General features: G+C 40.8%; 2 protein-coding genes across 2 annotated transcripts; both read right to left on the bottom strand.

Moving 5' to 3' along the window:
* Positions 1-4359: 4359 nt before the first annotated feature.
* On the bottom strand, positions 4360-9160 carry SAXO3 (stabilizer of axonemal microtubules 3). Its single transcript, XM_034415341.3, has 5 exons — positions 8931-9160; positions 8491-8679; positions 7054-7215; positions 6354-6481; positions 4360-4839 (listed from the first exon to the last, which is right to left on the bottom strand). Exons 1-5 carry the CDS (start codon positions 9084-9086, stop codon positions 4497-4499), a joined length of 978 nt encoding a protein of 325 aa, XP_034271232.1. The 5' UTR covers positions 9087-9160; the 3' UTR covers positions 4360-4496.
* A 9186-nt stretch (positions 9161-18346) lies between these two features.
* NTF4 (neurotrophin 4) lies at positions 18347-21342 on the bottom strand. Its single transcript, XM_034415344.2, has 2 exons — positions 21205-21342; positions 18347-20148 (listed from the first exon to the last, which is right to left on the bottom strand). Exon 2 carries the CDS (start codon positions 20127-20129, stop codon positions 19515-19517), a length of 615 nt encoding a protein of 204 aa, XP_034271235.1. The 5' UTR covers positions 20130-20148; positions 21205-21342; the 3' UTR covers positions 18347-19514.
* Between the last annotated feature and the right edge of the window lie 220 nt (positions 21343-21562).

The raw sequence follows: 21562 nt of genomic DNA, 5'->3' as shown, positions 1-21562 counted from the left end.
TGATCTCACCCAGCAGCTTCACATAAATGTTGAACAGGAGGGGTGAGAGGACTGACCCTTGTGGCACCCCACAAGTGAGGAGCCTCGAGGTCGACCTCTGTGCCCCCCCCGTCAACACAGACTGCGTACGGTCAGAGAGGAAGGAGAACCACCGTAACATGGTGTCCCCCACTCCCATCCCCTCCAGCCAATGCAGCATGATACCATGATCAATGGTATCAAAAGCCGCTGAGAGGTCCAGGAGGACCAGGACAGAGGAACAACCCCTGTCCCGGGCCCTTCAGAGATCATCAACCAATGCGATCAATGCCGTTTCCGTGCTGTAACCTGTCCTGAAGCCCGACTGGCACGGATCTAGATAGACAGCTTCATCCAGGAATCAAGGAAGTTGTCATGCCACCACACTTTCAACAACCTTTGTCGCGAAACGGAGGTTGGAGGCAGGAGGGTAATTAGCTAATACAGCTGGGTCCAGGGAAGGCTTCTTGAGGAGGGGCCTCACCACCGCCTCTTTCAAGGCGGATGGGAAGACACCCTCACTCAACGAAGCATTACTAATCTCCTGAAACCAGCCTCGTGTAACCTCCCGGAGCCCAGCACAGGGAGCCACAGCACATCAGGAGCCACAGGGTCAAATTCCTCCCAGATAACACTCTTAAGACTCACCCCCATCATCCCATCCGAAGCTACCTAGTCGGAGTCCAGGCCGTCCCGAATCTGAGCGATTTTATCATGCAGATATTGCACAAAATACTCAGCTCTATCCTGCAAGGGGTCCTCCCTCGCTCCCACCTGAAGTAGGGAGCGGGTCAGCCTAAAGAGGGTGGCTGGCGGTTCTCTGCAGATGCAATAAGAGTGGAAAATTTCACCACTTGTTACTACATGTAATCCTTGATTTACCACCAGTTGCTTAGTGACTGTTCGAAGTCATAACTGACCTGCCTGGAGATACTTATGGCCTGGATTTGAAGTTCCAACTGTGAGGGCTACCACATTTCAGGCTCTCAGCAGCTGGGCTGCAATTACAGCAGTTTGCAGCATCCCATGGTCATGAGTGTTTTATGATGGTTTTGCTGAAAATTGGCATTTGGCTTGATTTTCAAAATTGCACCCATATAAACCACTGGTTCACTTTATGACTGACCCCACCTACAACTGTGATGGACAGACTCCATTCAAATTTATCTCTACTAAAACTCTCGTGTCTGTAACCTTTAACTGGGCAAAATGGCGCATCATAGTCTAATGATTTTTAAACCAAGGTAATTCAGATGGGCCAACATACAGAATGCATCAAGAATCTAGGAATGCATGAGTCCTGTAAGACTGAAATTTAGCAATTTGTGGTCACTTCAATGCTGCTGCTTTGTTTGGTCCCACTTACCATATTTTTCCGACTATAAGATGCACGACTATAAGACGCACCTAAATTTAGAAGAGGAAATCAACAAAATGAGGCTTCCGTGCCTTTTCCAGCTTTTTTTTTTTTTTTGGCACATTTTTGAAGCTTTTTGGCCCGTTTTCGTGGCTTTTTTTGGCTTGTTTTCAAGGCTTTTGGGGCCCGTTTTTGAGGCTTGTTTGGCCCATTTTTTAGGCTTTTTTCAGGGCATTTTTTCTGAAAAAAATGAGCTGAAAAAATGGGCTGAAAGAGCCTTGAAAATGGGCTGAAAAAAGCCTAGAAAATGAGCCGAAAAAGCCTTCAAAACGGGCTGAAAAAACCCGAAAAAAACCTCAAAAATGGGCCGAAAAAAGCCTGGAAAACAGGCCAAAAAAGCCTTGAAAACAGGCTGAAAAAAGCCTCAAAATGGGCCAAAAAAGGGGCTGAAAAAAGCCTCAAAAATGGGCTGAAAAAGTGCCCGAAAATGGGGTATGCGGAGGCCAAAAAAATGGCTGGTGGGTAGGCGGGGCTTCGGCAATATTCGGTCTATAAGACACACAGACATTTTTGTCTTTTGGGAGACAAAAAAGTGGGTCTTATAGTCCAAAAAATACGGTAGCCCTCCAGAGGCAGGTAAATTGGCTTTTCCTTTAGCTTCTGGAGATCAATCCTGCCTTAGACTTCTAGAATCATAGACTGGTCCATCACTGGCTGCCAGTGGTCAAATCTGCCCAAATCAGCAAGAAATTGGAAGTCACTGATACTCCCATCGCTTTTTTTACCTGCCCGTGTCATTATGTTTCTCTGCAATCAAGAGACAGAAATGCAGTAACTAGTTTATGTGATAACAGATAGCCCTCAACGTACAACATTTATGACAACACTGAAAAAAATAACTTAGGACCCATACCCTAATTTACTATTGTAGTATCCCATCACATGATCAAAATTAGGGCACTTGGAAAACATGTATTTACAATGATCATAGCATTTTGGAGTCATGTGATCACCATTTATGACCTCCCTGGATGGCTTCTGACAAGCAAAATCAATGGGGGAAGCGAGATTCCTTTAACAACCATGTGATTCCCTTAACGGTCAGCATGATTCACTTAACAACTGCATCAAAAAAGGTCATAAATTAGGCATGACTCAAGAACTGCATCCATTAGCGACAGAAATTATGGTCCCAATTGTGGTTGTAAATCAAGGACTAAAATGCATATTAATAGTGCTTCTGTCTCTCACATATTATTCATACCACAATTGTATAAAGTGTATTTTTAGAGGATAAGTCACCTTTTGACCATCGTTTAGCAATGGATCTGGATCGGCAAATGCTCATTGTCAATCCAAAACTCTAACCCCAGACTATGTGGCCTTCCAGCTGTCATTTATTGACAATGGGGCTGAAGATAAATATAATCTTAAGAGCCATTGGTTCCTCACTTCTGCTGAGAACCCTATATAGCATCTGTTCTGGGCCTTGTATCCAAATATAGAACTGGCTAAAACATCTGCTTAGAACAGTACAATCCATGCTTCTTTCTTCAGATGTGCCAGTTACTTAAGCAACCCAAGTCACTGTCTCTTTAGCTAACCAACTTCCCAGGTGATATTGAAGAGAAAATAGGAAAATAGGAAACATAGAATATAAATGTGAAAATTATATTAGTTTTATCTTGGGTTAGGTCAAACAGTTGCATTAAATCATTGTTTGCTTAAACATTATTTAAATACCCATTGGGGGATTTTATGTAACACACCAAGCCAAAATTAGCAAATTCTAGTACAGCAATATATTTCATGCTTCAGGCTATACAAAATGGGATCTGAAGCAGTGGTGAAATCCAATTTTTTTTACTACCAGTTCTGTGGGCATGGCTTGGTGGGCATGGTATGGCTTGGTGGGTGTGGCAGGAGAAGGATACTGCAAAATCCCCATTCCCTCTCCACTCCTGGGACCAGCCAGAGATGGTATTTGCTGGTTCTCCGAATTACCCAAAATTTCCACTAGTGGTTCTCCAAACTGCTCAAAATTTCCGCTACCAGTTCTCCAGAACCTGCTGGATTTCACCCCTGGTCTGAAGCAGGCATGATGTAACAAACCTGATTGCTGCCTGAGGACCTATCCATACTCGAGACACCAATGAACTGCATAGCAAAGGCCAATATAGTGGGGCTTGTTTTGTGGGTAACTGAAGCAAATCTCTATGGCTATCAATCCTGAAGCTAGGCCTAGCAAACTGCTAGTTCTTATTTGTTATTCTCTTATGACTTTGTTTTGTTTTGGAATTCAGTGTCATTGTACAGTAGTCCTCGACTTAATGGAGCTTGCCCACTATGTGAGAATCAAAATCAAAACCCACATAACTGATCCAATTTTATGACTTTTTTGCTTCAATTGTTAAGTAAACACTGTGGTCATAAGTAAACAATGGGGCGGGTTTTTTTGCCAAAAAGTAGAAGCACCAGTTTTTAGAAAAACCTCAGATGTTCACATGACTGCAGGATACGGCAAACAGCTGTAGGTGTGGGCCAGTTTCTGAACACCCAAAATGCAGTCAATGGCCTGGCCATATAGAACTTTGGAACCAGATTATAAGTAACCCCATGGGAGTCAGTTGTAACGTCAAATGGTTGCTAAGCAACTGGTCTTAAATTGAGGACTACCTGTAGTTCTAGTGTTGTTATGTATGGAGTGATATTAATCTATTTTTTAAGAAGAAAAGAAGGGCAGATTTACCTAATTCCAGAAGTCCCCTCTGGATATGCTTCTATTTCCTTTATATATAGTAATGCAAGAATCAATTCTTGCACATTAATCCTGAACTGGTTTGTTTATTTCTGTGGGCTTAATATGTTTCAAGTGAGCGCACAAGCATGGCAACTTTTATGTTTGATCTAGTTTGATCATAGCTTTCTGAGGCTAAAATGCTAAGACAGTATATGGCAAAGTATAAGTCAAAACATTCCGATTGTTGAATGTATCTAGAGTTTTTGTTTTTGTTATTTCAACAAAATGATCAAAAGGTTAACATGGTGAAATATATACATATTTCTTTTTGGATGAAGTAGGAGAAAAGAAATAGTGAGGGAGCGCAAATCTCTATCCATCTCACACTGGCATAGGTTTGCCACTTCCATAGCACTTATACTCCGTCTCATACATGTGTGGCACACACATAATTTCCACCACAGGTACCCGGCAGGAAACTGTGGGTGGCCGCTGCACAGGGCAGAAACGGTCCCAGGTACGCTTGTGGTCATTGAGAAGTTGGTAAGTTTCTTGGGCCAGGCTGAATAAACCTCGGTGAGGTACAGCTGGGTTCAGGATTAGGTGGGGCACCCGGGTAGCCTTTGGAAATATCTGGAGATCCCGCATAGGCCCAGGTACACGAATCAGAGGGTAAGGATCCAAATTGAGAATTTCCTTCCGAGTATATCCTTGAAGTTCTTTCCTATGAGTGAATGGAGACAGAACAAAAAAATACCATTTTTTCAGGAAGGTAGACAAAAGCAGGAAATATGTGCAGTGTTATGTCAGGAGTGAGATTAAATTACAAGAGGACAAGAAAGGGACATTTATTTATTTATATATATATAAACATCTTATATAGATGCTTCTATTTCCTTTATATATAACAATGGAAGAATCAATTCTGCTCAAGTTTGTATGTGCTGCTTTGAGGGCATTAAATATAGTACTAAACTCAGAATTCAACTTCCTAAGAAGCTTATCTTTAATTTCAAAAAGGAAATATTTTTAGTCCCTATGACTTCAGAAACTGGGTGATGTCTACTAAAATTACAGGTATTATGAGCTTTTATGGTAGAAGACAGATTGGGAGCTCCTCACCTTTTCCTAGTAAAATAAATAGGATGAATCAAAATTTATTATGGTTATAGACTAGCATAGGTAGGATGAATTCTGCAAAACAAGATACAGGTAGTCCTCAACTTATAACCATTCATTTAGTGACTGTTAAAAATTACAATGGCACTGAAAAAAGTGACCATTTTTCATACTTACGACCAAAATTTGGACGCTTGACAAGTGGCATAACTTTCTGACTGTTGCAATGTCCTGGGGTCACCCTTTTCAACTTTCTGACAAGCAACATCAATGGGGAATTCAGATTTACTTAACAATCATGCTACTAATTTAAGAACCATAGCAATTTACTTAACAACTGTAGCAAGAAAGGTCATAAAATAGGGCAAAACTCACTTAACAAATGTCTTGCTTACTTATGGAAATTTTGGGCTCAATTGTGGTCATACTTATATATTGATCAAATTAGCATATTTTGCGCAATTGGTAGAATGGAATTTACAGTGATTAAAGTGACACCTGTCTCCATGGGCTAATGAAGAGATTGCCAAAAGTTCAAGTTAGCAAAAATAGAAATATAAAAGTACAGCTTTGTGAATCAAAGCAAAATCCTAGGGAGTCCAGTTTCCTTTTTCCAACTATCTGTTTTGAGATAGTTTGATTGTCGTAAAATATCATACCATACCCTATAGTCTTGTGACATTTCAGATGCTTGGTAACCAGCTCTCCTTTATGATGTGTCGTAGATTCAATGGTCATGTGACCACGATTTACAATTTTTTTGCCTATTGTCTGGCAAAAACTCCCAGTGGAAAGTATAAGTTTACACTTATTTATGACTATAAAATTTGCTTAACAAGTGCAGCTTAATCACCACTGCAAAAATTGTCATAAAATTGGGTCTGGTCACATAGATGCATCAACTTAATAACAAATGAATTACAACCAAAATCCAGTCCCAATTACAGTTGTGAAATACAGATTCTGAAGGTGATATGAAAACTAGTAGTACCACAGAGACCCTTAAACAACCACAATGACTTATGGCTGAAATTCTGGCTTTCATTGTGATCTTAAGTTGAGGACTACCTATATGGCACTGAAGGAGTGGGGAAAAGGTACCACAAATGTTCCACTAACTGTGTGAAGATTCGGAAGTCCTGGGCAGTGGTAGATAAGTAGGGTTCGTTAAGCTGGAACACTGCCTTGTCACAGATGTAGAAGGGTCTTCCAGCGAGGTCGTTGTTCTGCGTAGTGGCTACCACCGACTAAAATGAAAAGAATAAAGACCACTATTGGAGTGGATGTTCTGAATTTGCTAAGCAGCATTTTCTCTGCTCCAGGAGACACCTTTAAGAAGACAACACTTCACCCTAACCCAGCATCAATTAGCAAGGCCATCTAATTCCCTCCCACATGACATCTGCTTTTTAAAATTTTTCACAATTCCTTAGTAGACTTAATACACTATGGGAAATTTAAACAGCTATTTATGGTCCGTGTCTGACAAACTAACAGTCTATTAATGTGCTGCCATCTAGCCTCCTCTGGAAGCTATTCCTCTGTGAATTTGAAGCGATCCCTAACACTAGGGCACTCTTAGTTGTTGTGCCTCCAGTGTTCACAAGCTGCAAATAGATCTGGCAAGAGCCTAAAGGACATTAAACATTCATTTGCTCAGTATCAAAACGGTGGAGACACATGTGCAAGAAAACTGCAAAAATATACATAATGAAACATGCTTAATTTGGAGATCCTGACTCTGGCAAGAAAAGATGAGTCTTCAGGAAAAAGAAATGCGGGTGTGATGTCCTCCCTTTGTCCCTGGAATTCCAGATACCTTGGATGCTCCATCTGCGTGATGAGCTGCCAATCTGAATGGCTGAGGCCCAGCATGAAAGGTCGGGTCGTGCGGCAGATTGGGCCAACCACGAAAATTTGCTTGGATCTCACTCTTCTGGTTGCTCATAGTCAAAGGGAACCTCCATGCTCTAAGCTTCAGCTGTTGGTGAGAAGAGCAGGTTGAGAGTCCAGGAAACAGAACATATAGTAGAAAGTAGAAGGGCAGCCAAGTTGTTTTCTGTGGGGAGTGACAGTTTGACACTCTACAAAGTGAGGAGCACTGCTGTAGCCTTTGAAAGCCAGCTGAGAGATGATTTCTAGAGAGATGATTACTCTCCCCATATCTTAATCACTTTAAGAAGTACTGGCAATCAATTACATCTGAAGAAAGATTTTCTTCTGCAGTAAAGACGTCTTATCTTTTGTGATGAGTCTTCTTTCCAGACTACAGGAATATAAGAGAGACTTTGGTTTAAAGATTTATTTGCAAAAAATTAACTAAGGAAGGACTTATCTTTCATAAGATTTCAATGGCTAAGGAATGGTCTTTATTTTTTACAGTGCTATTTTTATTTTTGACAAATTAGAGAAAAATGATAACTACATTTATGGTCAATTAGAAACCATTTATTTTTTTGCCTGAAACTGAAAATATGTATAGGGGATTTATGGTTTTGATGATTAGAAAAAGGGAGTGGAGAATTTGCTTATTTTTAAGATTATCCATGTTGATTCTATTCATGCTGAGTATTGGTTTTCTTAAAATCTTTATTATTCAAAGTAGAAGTTATTAGTGTTATTCACAAATTCCCTCTGTCCCTACAATCAGCTGGTAATTATTTATGAGAAGATATTACTTTATTATTGAATATAACGTAAAAAGTTATTAAAAAAGAAGGTTGTGAGATGTTCATAAACCAGAGTAGCCTTGGGTAATTTGCAACTTGATTTTACTTTTGGTGGCAAAATATCTTTTGTCTAATCCATATTGTTATTATCACCTGTTCTCTCCTGGGTTTCATGGTAATTAAAACAAGATAGACCTCTTATAGTTGATAGTTTTTTGATAGTTTTTTTTTGTTTTGGAAATTTGAAAAAAAGCATGCAGGTAAAATACAGCCAAGCAATATTGAGTATTTTTTAAGTACTGTATTGGTAAAGATGTAGGCTCTGCCTTCAGGCTTGCAATAAAAGAGTCTTGCTCAAAGGAAAAGGGGTCAGGAGGGAAGAGGAATAAGAAAAGCTAATGATATGTGTTTTTCCTTCTGGGACTGATTGATATCACTATCAGGCTTTTCATCCCGCTGCATTAGAGGTCTTCCTGGGAACCAGATAGGATCTTAACTCTTTAGCAAAATCGGGAATCTGCTTAATATCTTTTCAAAATACTTTCCGAAGAGCACCTAATTGCCAAAATTCCCCCAGAACCACTTACCTTCTCTCTCAAATCTTTATTGTGGTGGACGTCCTGGTGTGAGGCAGCGACAGAGTAGCGGGGTTGAGCTAGCAGTTCCCTATGAGTTTTTATGCAGTGGGCAAGTTGTGCAGTGGTAGCCAGCTGGGGAATGACTTCGTTCCGCCATACTTTCTGGGAGGCAGGTGGCAACGGTTCCTGGATCGTGGACTAATAATGGAAAAGTTTAGGAGGAACAGTGAGTACACAGAAAAAAGACTGGGCAATCAAAAAAAGTGGGGACCACGTGGATACAAACAGGATCTGCCTCAAAAGAATCCCTGTCCTGGTTTTTTTTTTGGGTGTTATTCTGGCCCTCTCGCAGAGAACCCAGGGATCTTAACCTCCTCATCTCTAAACCTTAAATGTTTACAAACTATCCGGATTGTACCAGATACCCCGCTAAAAATCAGCTTGCTCACTCGCGCATAGGGCGGCGGGAAAGGCAATGGTAGGCTATAATTGAGCCCCACTCCGCTGCTTGTCAGTCTCCAGTCTTGTCGGCGGCTTTCGGGGGGTACCAGCGCGCCGGAGTCCACCTCCCATCCGAAGGGAAATGCGGAGAAAGTGCCTGCCATGCTTGCCCCTTCTTTTTGGACATGGTTGCTAATGGAGTGTTGCCTTAACGGCAGCGGCGAATGCAAGGGGATCACGCAGGGGGCGGGACTTCTAGAATGTTTGTGATAAATGTTGCCCGGGTGACAGAACTGTTTTCAGCCTCACATTTTGCGGCGCTTTCTTTTGATTCATTTGAGGGAAGAGCAGTAGTTAGAAGAAAAAGCAAATATGGGTTTGAACTACCCATATTTGAAAAAAGTAAATGTTCGCTTCCGGGATATTTTATCCCTATTCTTTGCCTCCCCGTCCTCTTCCCTTTCTGCAACCATGTTGCTATTTAAATTTATTATTCTTCCAAGAAATTGGATCGGCGATTAAACGTACCTTGAAGGGCAATCGATTTCTCATTCAGTTACCAGACCTATTACGATGATAGCCCCTTCCCAGGACCCGACTCATTTAATATTCTTCGTTCGCTCTCGGTGCATGTTCTGCAACCCTTCGCCGATTATAAAGACTTGCAATTCCAATGACACCCATTAGATGGCACTTAGGACCAAATAATGCAGTTTTAATCTTGCGTTTATGTGCAAAGCCGCAGAAATGCTGTATTAGAACCAGTTCCGAATAACCACATGCAAGATTATATTGCAAAATTTAAAAAAAGTTTTAGTTGATGTTCATAATCCAAATTTGGCAAGACAACAATTATCTCAAGTGTCTGGACCAGTGTGTCTCAACTTTGCCATTTTGAAGATGTCGGTACTTCAATTCCAAGAATTCCCTGTCCAGTGAACTCAATGGAAAATGCAATGGAAATGTTATGATAGTGACAACTATGTTGAAGTTTAATGCTATGTTATCCTACATTTAAAACATTTGCTAGTCTTTAAAGTGACTTGAGACTCTGTATATTGCCCAAGTCCAAGTGATTGGTTTTTGTCTTAACCATCCCAGTCTTTTTTAAGTACAGTACAGCATTTCTGAGCCAGTAGTGGTTAAGTTAAGGCATCAGTCTAAACCAGAAGAACATGAACTCTAGTTTTGCCTTGGACACATAGCTAGTTTGGTGATCTTCAGCCAGTCATTTCCTCTCATCCTTAGGAAGGAGACAATGACAAATCATTTCTGAAAAACCTTGCCAAGAAAATTGCAGGGACTTTTCCACTATGTCCAGGCAGCCTCTGAAAATTGGACACAATTGAACAGAAGGAAAATAGCTGTATTAGCAACAAAAATGGATCAAGGAAGGCCATAAGAATATATTAAAGGATGTAGTATCTCATTTTTCAATGTCTAAAAGATGTATGCAAATTCATAATGCAAAGTATCGAGAGTCACCTTGTAGGAGGGCATAATGAGTGAATGAATTTATTAATGCAGAAAAATTAATTCAGAAAAATTCTGAATAAATTAGAGATCTGGATGCACAGAAAAATATACTGGGAGGAATGAATTAAGATTATAGCACTGCAACTGGTTCCCTTCCAGATAGAAATTACTATCTGATTATGCCCTTTGTTGATGAGAGCCCACATTGCAGCTTGAAATGATACTTATCTTTGGCTGAAAATGTTTTATGTTGTATAGTCTGAAGGGGGAGTTGTGATTTGATTATCTAAATCAGGGGCGTCAAACTCAAGGCCCATGGGTCAGATTCAGCCCATGATGTGATTAGTTCTGGCCCGTGGGGCCGCCCTGGAAAGAGCAAAGAACCAGCCCGTGCACGGGTTCCTCAGGCTGGCTGACCACTGATCTACAATCTGGTGGTGGCCATCCGACCCAGAACACGGTCAGCCTTAGATCCGCAGGGCCGTCCTGGAACTGGCAAGGGACCATCCCTACCAGGGGTGAAATGCTCCTGGTTCAGACCGGATCGCCCGATCTGGTAGCAATGGAGGCGGGTGGTTCGGAGAACCAGTAGCAAAAATCCCTGCCCCCCCCATGCCCAGCTGAGCTGCACAATCATCAGAGGCTTTTTTTTTTTACTTTAAAAGCATTTTTCCTATAATGTCTTTGGCCAAAAAAAATCCTTTTAAAAATAATTTTAAAAAAGGCTCAGCTGGGATCATCAAAGGCTTTTAAAAGAAAAAAATCCTTTTTTTCTTTTAAATTCCTCTGACGATCCAAGCTGAGTTGCCTGATCGGCAGAGGCATTTAAAAGAAAAAAAGTTTCTGCCGATCAGGCAACTCAGCTGGGATCGTCAGAGCCTTTTGAAAGCATTTTTTTACAACCTCTTCGCGGAAGAGGTTGTAGAAAAAATGGTTTTAAAAGTAAAAAAAAAATGGCCACGCCCACCCAGTCACATTACCCCCCCAAGCCACGCCCACAGAACCAGTAGTAACAAATTTTAGATTTCACCACTGATCCCCACCCCACCCACTGGGTCCTTGTATAGGAGGTGGCAAACCCACAGGGTCTGGTGTCCCTGGGGACTGTCTTGCCCCGCAGGCTGACTGCATTCTTTTTTTAAAAAAAAAACAAGTTTTATTGTTTTTTTTTCTTTTCTCCTCTCCCACCTTCACCCACATCTTTATTTATTTCTTTTTTTTTTTTGAACAGTGTGTTGGTCATTTCTTATCTTATACAATTGTCAAATTGAAATACATTTTACTCAATTACAATTTTTGTCAATATCGTCTTCCCCCCTTTCCTTTTTTTGAATATACCTCAGTATTTCTAACTTGCATACATAAACATCTTCTTCATTTATCCCTAAATTCTAACTTTACTATTTATACATATTTGTCTTCTTTTATTCTTAAACAATTCATTCTTTTTCTTAATATATTTATATTTGTTTGTTCAGTGCTGCCTTTCTTCCACTTCATCTTTTTTTTTATTGTACAGCCATCTTTCTCCTCAAACCTAACCTCTCCCTCTTCTCCTTCCAACTTTCTTTCCCCGCCTTCTTCTTCTCTTCTCTACTTCCCCTTCCCTTCTCCTTCTCCTCCTCTCTTCCTCCCTGTCTTACCTTCTCTCCTACTCTACTTTCCCTTCCCTTCCTTCCTCCCTACTCTTCCATCCCTCTCTCTCCTTCCTCCTCCCTTCCAATTCCTTCATCTTTCTATTGCTGTATTCATTTTAATGTTTTTCATTGTGGAATTCAGGCAGCCCTGATCCCTTATCTTTTTAATTATTAACAATATATTTCATCTTGTTCTCTTTTTTCCTTCAAATCTTTACTCAAACACTTTTCTAATCTCTTATCTTTTTTTACTTTTACCAATATATTTTTTTCTGCTTTACTTCTTGCAAATATAACATGTAAATCATTTTTATCATTTCAATTTCATTCAGTTTTACATTCAATTTCAATCATTAAATATTATTTCTCAAAATATCTTAACGATATATTTCCACTTATTCAAATATATATTTATAAAGCGCATCTTAATCCTTTCTCATTTTACCCAATCCAATTAGTTCTTAAAATATTCTTAAATTGTCTTCTTTTCTCTATTTAATTATGTTTCAAATATATGTTTGAGATATTCCAAATATTACATTTCCCCCAACTGGTTTATTCATTTTGTTAAAATTTATCATTCTATAAACCTCCAATATTATTGATCATGTGACATTTATTACAGTGTTCCCTTTGTTTATACTTTTCTTTTCCTTTTTTGTATCTTTTCATTATTAATATTTTGTATCTTAAAAACATGAAATCTTTGCCCTTTATTTCCCATTATTTTCCATCCCTTTTCCTTCTTTCTTATATTTCCACTGTAAATCCCAGTGTAACCATTTATGTTTTTAATATTTTTTCTCCTCCACCCTCTTTTCCTTCTTTGCCTTTTGTTTTCCCTTTTTCCTTTCTTATTTATTTATTTATTTATTTATTTATTTATTTATTTATTTATTTATTTATCTATTTATTTATCTATCTTATTCAATTTGTATACCGCCCTTCTCCTAGTGGACTCAGGGCGGTGCACAGCCAGAACTAAAACACATACCAATACAAAATTTAAAATTATTAAAAGAATTACATAACTTTGGCCCAAATTTAAAACAATTCAAATTAAAACCCATGGACAATTTAAAAGCTAAAAAACTAAAAAAGACTAAAGAAGGGGGGGGTTCACGCCAGCCCTGCTTGATGGAAAATTTTTCAGGGCACGGCGAAAGACCCGGAGATCCGATATCCTTCGTATCTCCGGGGGCAAATCGTTCCAGAGGGCAGGAGCTGCCACAGAGAAGGCCCTCCCCCTGGGGGTCGCCAGCCGACATTGCCTGGCTGACGGCATCCTGAGGAGTCCCTCTCTGTGGGAGCATACTGATCGGTGGGAGGCTATTGGCAGCAGAAGGCGGTCCCGCAAGTACCCAGGTCCTATGCCATGGAGCGCTTTAAAGGTTGAAGCGCACCCGGAAGCGCACTCGGAAGACCACTGGAAGCCAATGCAGCTCACGCAGGAGAGGTGTCACATGGGAGCACCTCCTCGCTCCCATAATCCCCGCGTGGGGGATTTCTATTCTGCCCTATATTTCCCATTGTTTCTCCTTTCTCTTTCCTTTTTTGTGTCTGTTCATTGTTAATCCTAGTATGCTTATTTTGTATTTTAAAATCATAAAATCTTTTATTTTGTTTCTTATTATTTTCCATCTCTTTCCCCTCTTTTTTATCTTTCCACTGTAATCTCAGTGTAATCATTTAAGTTTTTTATATTTTTCCTGTTCCACCCTCTTTTCCTTCTTTGTTTCTTTTCTTTTTGTCCATACTTAATATTACAATTGTTTAATTTTCCATAGTCAGTCTCTTTGTCTTCTTCATTATTCATCTCTTTTTCTTGTTTCTCATTAGTCATTTCCTTTTCATCTACAGTGCATTCTAGCTCTGTCTTTGCCTCCTCAGATTTTGATTTTCCATGTAAATTTATAATCATTTCTTTTATTTCCAAACACATTGTCTTTATCAGTTCATTAAGTTCCTGTTCCATTTTATTCTTTCCGGGTTGAATTATTCCAGTTTTAAGTCTCATTAAGGTCCCTCTTTTATAATCTCAAAGTCTATCCTCTTGTAGACAAAACGTATCTTCCTTAATTCTCGCCAGTTATCTTTTTAAAAGTTCAAAGTTTCTTCAAAAGTTTTCTCAAATAAACAATTCCATGTCATGCTCTTCCTTCTCCTGCAGATGTCTCTCTATAATCCACAGTTTCACTCGACTAATTCACAAATCGCCATTTTATTTGTAATCCACATCCGTGTTTACCGAGTCATAAAAGAGAAAAAAGCCAGTTTTCACATCTTCTTTCACCTTTATATACCACCAATCAGTTTATAATCCAATCCAAATTGAATCCAAGTTCCAGATTTACATTTCCGTTTGTCAATCACTTTTAATTCTTTATTCGGGTTCTTCTATGGCGGGCTTGTCATTCTCACTTTCTCTTTCCATCCACCATCTCCCACTGCCACTATTTAGCCACAATTTCCACACCAGGGTAATTTTAGTAATAGTTTAGTAGTTAAAAATATTTAGAATTTTTTTTTTATTGTCTGTGGGTTAGTTAATCACTCACCCAATACCAACACTCTGTCCAAATCTTCCCTCCTGCACATCGCTTGCTCCAGAAGCTCAAACTTCATGGTGATTCACTCTGATCGCCATCCCCCGTCACTGGCTCAGAGAGAATTTCTCAGGCTATCCAAGGGACTTGCCTGTTCCTCTTTAGACACCAAGCTGCCTCTCTTTCTTCACTGTCCCTACAGGACAGCTTTGGTCCGAACCCCCCCCCCCCCCGCCCCTGGTGACAGTTCGTCTGGTGGATTTTGCCAAGCTCGTCGGAGCCTGGCATTTTCCCAGTCAGTAACGCCGCGCCGCTTCCGGATTCTCCTAGCTGATTGCATGCTGAGTGCTTTCCTTTCATCCAGGGCACCAGCGCTCACACTGCCTTCTGAGCACATGCCCAGGGGGCAGGGCCGAGACAGCAGGGTGGCCCTGCACTAGCTCCGGGGCGGGTTAGATCTAAGGCTGACTGCATTCTGGTCCAGATGGCCACCACAAATTGTAGATCAGCACTGCTCCCACCACCAGCGCCTCCATGCCCTGCTCACTGGCCAGGCCTTGCAGCCCGCGAGGCTTCCTTTCACCAAGGCACCAGGGCGGCCCATCAATGACTCCAAGATGGTCCCATGGGTCAGTTCTAAGACTGACTGTGTTCCAGCCTGGATGGCTACCACAAACCTCCATGGCCCACTCGCTGGCCTGGCCTCGCAGCATGCAAGGCTTCCCTTTCACAGGCACTGCTCCCGCCCACACGTGGTAAAGCCACAGCCACTGGTGGCATGGCCACCTGCAGCGCTGCCAATCTCTCTCCTTGTTGCTTCCTGAGTATGGAGGAAGAAGGAGATGGAAATGAGAAGGAAGGAGGCAGGGAGGGGGGATAGATGGAAGGGAGGAAGAAGGGAAAAGGGTAGGGATAGGAGGAATAAGGGTGGGGGGAAAGAGGAAAAAGAAAGGAGGGGGAAGGAAGGAAGATGAGAATGGGAATGAAGGAAGGAAGGAGAAAAGGAAGGAAGGAAAATAGGACTGAGAAGAAGGTAAGGAAGGAGGGAGGGAATGAGAAGGAGAGAAGGAAGATGGGAATGAGAAGGAAGAAAGGAAGGAAGATTATGAGAGGGATTGAGGGTCTGAGAGAAGTCCTGCCTTAGCACTTGGCCACCAGCAGCCTTGCTGTTCTTTTGCTGTCCCCATGCCACCTCCTCTCCTGGTGGTCTCCCATCCTATAGCTGAGGATGCTTTGTTTACAAAGCCGGGTCTCCTCACAAGGAGAGGAGTGGGCCTTCCTCTGACCCACACTTTGCTCTCCCACACACATCACGAGCAGCCTGGTCAAGGAGAGCGAAGACAGCAGCAGCAACCTTGAGGTGCTTAAAGCACCAAATAATGGGGCAAATAATGTCTGACTCAAATGAGAAATCAAGAAATCACTTAGTGATATCCAGGAATACTGAAAAGTGGGGAGGTTGTGCATATTGACAGCAGCAACTCTGTTTAGGAACCTATAAGCACAGAATTGGCATGGTCAAGCTGGTAAATACCTTGAACAAAGTTGGGGAGCTAAGTAGGCAAATATGGAGTTAGATAGTTGCATCAAATGAAACTTTTTTAGTCTAATTCAGCATAAAACAATTTTGACTGCCCAGATTTTCCAAAAATTAAATTTTCTATTGTAGCCTGTATAGTATTGAAAAAAAAAAAGCCAACTAAAAATCCAATTATTCACCTTTCTATATAGAAATGTTATTTAAGGAGCAAATATATGTAACTGGCCATACCCGAAAAGATTTTGAGTCAAAGAATGGTGCTTTTGTAGTTATTTTGCAGAGTACGGTAGTCCACAACTTACAACCAGTCACTTGGTAGCCATTCAAAGTTACAAGGGACCACCCAAACAATACTAATAACCTAGTTCCAAAGTTCTGAGTTCCAAGTTCCAAAGTCCCCTCCACATGGTCATGTGGCTGCATTTCAAGTGTTAGGGACTGACCCACATTTATGGCTGTTTGCAGCATCCTGCAGTCATATGATCACAAATTAAGACTAAAAACTGTAAATTACTTCCACTTTTCAGCAAAAACAGATCATAGCAAATAATGGAGTCACTTAATGCTTTTTCATAAAAATGGGTCCAGTCAAATGGTGATCCACTTTACGACCATCATGACTTACAATTGTAATGAGAAAGTTGCATTATGATCAGCGACTATCTATATCAAGTTTATTACCATGTAAGCAATCATTCTTATAATTCCAAAGTGAGTGCCAAGTGCTCGATTTTGGAGTAATCTTCAAATTTATAATAAAGGGAAACTGCATTACAAAGATGTGGAACATACATCTATCCTGTTAGAACTAGACTTGTCCTTAAATGAGTTCATTTCATTTTTTTCCACAGATGCCTCCATTTTACTGGATGTGTTTCTTTCCCTTTTAAAATTTCTTTTCCTCAAGAGTATTTGCAAAATTTGGGGTATTTTCTGAGCTTGTCAAAGCTGAGTTGCTGCTTCTTCATGGGAGATGCTATTCTGACTATATAACATAATGATCCACACTTATCCTCAGTAGTATTAAGAAAGGAATTTTTATTAAGCCTTTCTAAATCAAATGTCTACAGTACCGCCAATCTTGTATCCTGAGATCCTTTTTAACATTAATATACATGTTTACTTTGTCATTAGGCTATACTTTCCTCCAGTTTTGTCCATTAACTGTATCCTCTTCTTCTCACTGTTCTTTCCTATTCTATCAACTTATTCCTTTTAAACCCAAATGACATTGAAAGGGTCACAGTTGACACTTGCATTAAGTTTTGCTGTTCACAACTATTCGATACAAACAAAAGGTCAAAATCTCCAGTGTCTCTGTAGGGTACTATGATGTTTAGCTATGATGTTCTATTCATTGAAGTGTTTTCCTTTGATAGCTTCAACAATTCTTCAGAGTAGGATCCTATAATAATTTGGCGAGATTAAAAATAATCTGTTGCTGTAGAATCTAGTCAGATTAATACTGGACATAAATTCATATATGATTTCTCCTAGGTTTGGTAATGTTGGTTTTAGCCCACAGCATGCACGTAATACTAAAAATATCCATACCTAAACCAGAGTGGGCAGCAACATCTAAATTATATGTTTTTTGTACTTCATCTGACAATGATTACTGAAAATTGATAGTTCTGACAGAATTTGTGCAGCGCTCAGTCTCCCTCACTCCCAGAATGTTAAATATAGCACCTGTAGAGAGGAAGGTTGTTTACCTTTGAGGGAAGCATCTGGTTGATCTCTAGTTTCAGAAGCTAACTAGGGTTGAGTCTGGCTAGTACTTTGATGGGAAACTTCAAGAAATCCAAGGGTAGTGTCTATACTATTCTCAATCTCGGTTACTTTCAGATGTGTGGACTTCAGTTCCCAGAATTCCCCAATCTAGGAGTTGGTCCGTATATCTGAAAGTCACTGAAGTTGAGAAACATGGGTTAGATTTAAAAGTTGAAATCTATTTCAGAAAGTGGCAATGGCAAATTGCTTGTGTACTGTTTCTAAGAAAATTCTTCGAATGTGTTCATTAAGAAGACTTGACTCTGATTAGGACTCTGCAATGTTATTTTCAGCCTCCAGGTGGCATTGAAGGTCACAGAGCAATCCAAAAAGTGACTCAGGACACTGTGGACTCTTCAAACGTATTAATAACCAAGTTTTGCTTTCTTGACTATTGGCTCCCTCTGCTCCCCCCCCCAGCTCCCAAAAGTAAATATTCATGACAATGGAAAGGAAGTTGAGAACTTTGTTTTTAATCCCTCCAGCCAACACACACACACACACACACACTCACACACATACGCACAAACACACTCACGCACACTCCTAGAAATGATTTTCCCACAGAATAAATGCACACAAATAAGTTAATAATATGACAGGATTGTGTCACAGACAAACTCTTAACTGGAGATGCGGCAATAAATAGGAAAAGAGGGATAAACTGGGGGGGGGAAAGGAATTCCAGAAGTAAACATTTTCTGCCTAAGAGACTGCTTTTCAAAAGTTTTCCAAAGGCCTTCAGTGATGAATCAGATGTTTTTTCAAGACATAGCTTGGTAAAGGTGGACGAACCTCCCACAACGTCTTAATTTCCCTTCCAATGCATTCTCTAAAGTTCTAAGCTGTGTGCACAGAATGGAGGTGAGGCTCAGCAGGTGTGGCTGCTGGCCACACATGTACAGACAATGCACTTTCAAACATGCCCTAAAAAAACTTTTTAATCATGTGCAGGGAATCCTTGGCAGATGTGTGGAAATGGGAAATGTTCCCTGAGGGTAGACATTTTGAAAAACCCTGAGAGTGCACAGAAGGAAAAGCATGGGGGGAGGGGAGGCCCTTGTGGTTTGCAAGGTTCCTGAGGATTGTAGAAAAGAAGGACCTTGATATTCATGCCTGGATCACAAGTAGTAATCACTGAGATCCTCTTGATTGCAAAAGACCCACTAATCTTTTTTGAACTACCAACCAATTTGCATGAATATTGCAGTCCTCCAGCCATAACAATACCTAACTTTCCACAAGTAGGACTTTAAAGTTCCTCTTCTGGCCCTTTGAACAAGAGAAACCATGCTTCCACTTTGGCAGCAAATGCCCAGAATTTATGGCCATAATGGCATACTTCCCCACCCCCACCCCAGTTTTGCTGCAGGACAAATGGAATCAGCACTGTAGCCTAGAAGCTGTTAATCACTAGAGACCACCCTCTTCTTTTTTCAACACAGGCACATGTATGTGCAAACACACACACACACACACACACAACACACACACACATGCTTTGGCCAATGAAAGATGAGTTAAATTTAGGAATTATTCCAATCCATGATTGAACATATTAGAGAGCTGGGCATGCTTTGATTGGCCAAAGTGAGTTCATGATCTATGCCCTTTTCTTTCCTACGTCCGACCAGTGCGTGTGAGTAGGGTGCAGACACAGGAAGTGTCAATCCGGATCCAGCGCCAACCAACAATCTTGTCAGAATCCATAGTCAAAGCCCTCACGTAAGATTGTTTAGCCTTGCACTCAGAGATCCAATGGCGTCGATCCACACCCCGGCAGCCACCCACAGTTCCACCAGCTGGATTACACTTGGTTTCAAAGAAATACTGCCTGAGGGGGCCTGTAAGCGTCTGGACCTCAGACAGCACTGTCACCGTTTTGCCACGGATGTCCACAGCTGTCCGTTTGTCTGTCACCCACACATTAACACTGTCACATACAGACATTTCTCCCCGGCGTAGGGACCCTTCCAATGACCGTTTGGACTTGAATGTTCTATTAGCAGCTTGTCCAGGTTGGGTATTGGAGTCCTCCATGAGGAAAAGCATGGGGGGCTCTTCAGGAGCTTGGTTAGACAGAGTGACACGTGGAGAGAAGAGGTCCCAATCCCTCAGGGGAGTCTCAGCCCAGAGAGTATCAGTGGTGTTAAGGAGGATATAGGTGTTGGGAAGGGGGGCAGCCTGGATGACACAGAGCAATGGGGTGACCATGGCATGGAACAGAATAAGCATCACTCTGCACAGCGGGGACCTATGCAGAAAAAAGAAAGCAACAATAAATTGATATTGATCATCAGCTCTCAGCTCCTTTCTTCTCCTTTTCCACTATCCTCCACTTTTCTAGCTAGGCCAATTCCATTCCATCTCAAGATTGAGAAAACCCTTATCTAAAAGGATCTCATGTTTGGCTTAAGATGGTAGCAGTCATCTTAATTCTTCCCAGAATGCACTGTCTCAGATATTCCATCAAAGCATCTCACTGCAGGCAAAAATAAGCATGGGTAGTTCATTCAGAGGCATACCAGTGACATATTTGCTTTTCTTGTTATGTAAAATCCCTGAGAACAATAGAACTTTCAGTGTGTCATGTTTTCCCGCAAGTGCCCCTTGGTGTTCAGACCGGAGACTCACAGCAAGGATGTCCAGACTGGACTCAGTTTATAAAAGAATCTGATATTATTAGCAAAGGAATCATGAGATTAGCAGACAGTTAGCTAATATTGAGCTAAACAAGGTCAGTATTTCCCGTTCATAGTTGTCAGTAATCAGGTACGAAGTTCTAGAAGTATTAAATGCTGAGATAAAACAGATTAAAGCCAGTCTTACTTATATAAATCTCAGTCTATGCCAGATACCAGTAAACGATGTTTCTTACCATTTCCATAAAAAAGCCCATCAGTAGTTTTTCATCCCTCACAAATTCTTTTTTCATTAGTATAATTATAATAAATACTAAGGCACTGTATACTTCAGAAATAATTCAGAAATCTTCAGACCTCATATAAGTACATCTCTTTGGTATTTATTAAAGAAGCTTTAAGAGTTAAGGATGCACCCTTGAACAATTTGGTTCATTAAACTTTTTAAGTTCAGAAGGTTTAAAAAAAACTCATGCACGCTTTCATGAGAGGCACTGTGCTCATGTGGGATCTGAAGCCATTCTGCATGATGAAAATGTACATCATTTTCAATGTGTGTGCAATTCTAATAAATATTATATATGCTTCCCTCCAAAAGGAAAGGAATCCAGCTTGGTTTAGGAAAGCTGCAATAAAAGCACATAGACAAAAGTGGGTGGGAGGATTACCTGTGGTTCAAGCCTTCCTTCGGCCACAGTCAAGCAGATCCTGGGCTTTATTCATGACCCCCCAGAGTGGGGTCTTGCTTGGATATTTGATGATGCAAGCCAGCCTGTGTTGCAAAGGCAGTCTTTTTGTTGTCGTGTCTCTCACAGGCACTTGTGATTCCTTGCTGTTCATGTGTCTGAAAGATGGGACTTCTCAGGTCCCATCAAATCTCATGCTGCATCCTTGCTTCTGCTGAGATAGCAAAGAGAATGTTCCCTCACCCAGAGGTAAAAAAATTGCCTCACTGTTGATAAGGGATGACAATAGGAAGATGTGGAAGAATATGGATTTGGCTGAGAATTTGATGTCACTCATAGG

Source organism: Pantherophis guttatus, chromosome 4, assembly GCF_059756535.1.
Source record: "Pantherophis guttatus breed Tessera chromosome 4, ASM5975653v1, whole genome shotgun sequence".
Taxonomy (NCBI): domain Eukaryota; kingdom Metazoa; phylum Chordata; class Lepidosauria; order Squamata; family Colubridae; genus Pantherophis; species Pantherophis guttatus.
The sequence above is the reverse complement of the archived record's forward strand: the minus strand, read 5'-3'. Positions and strand labels throughout refer to the sequence as shown.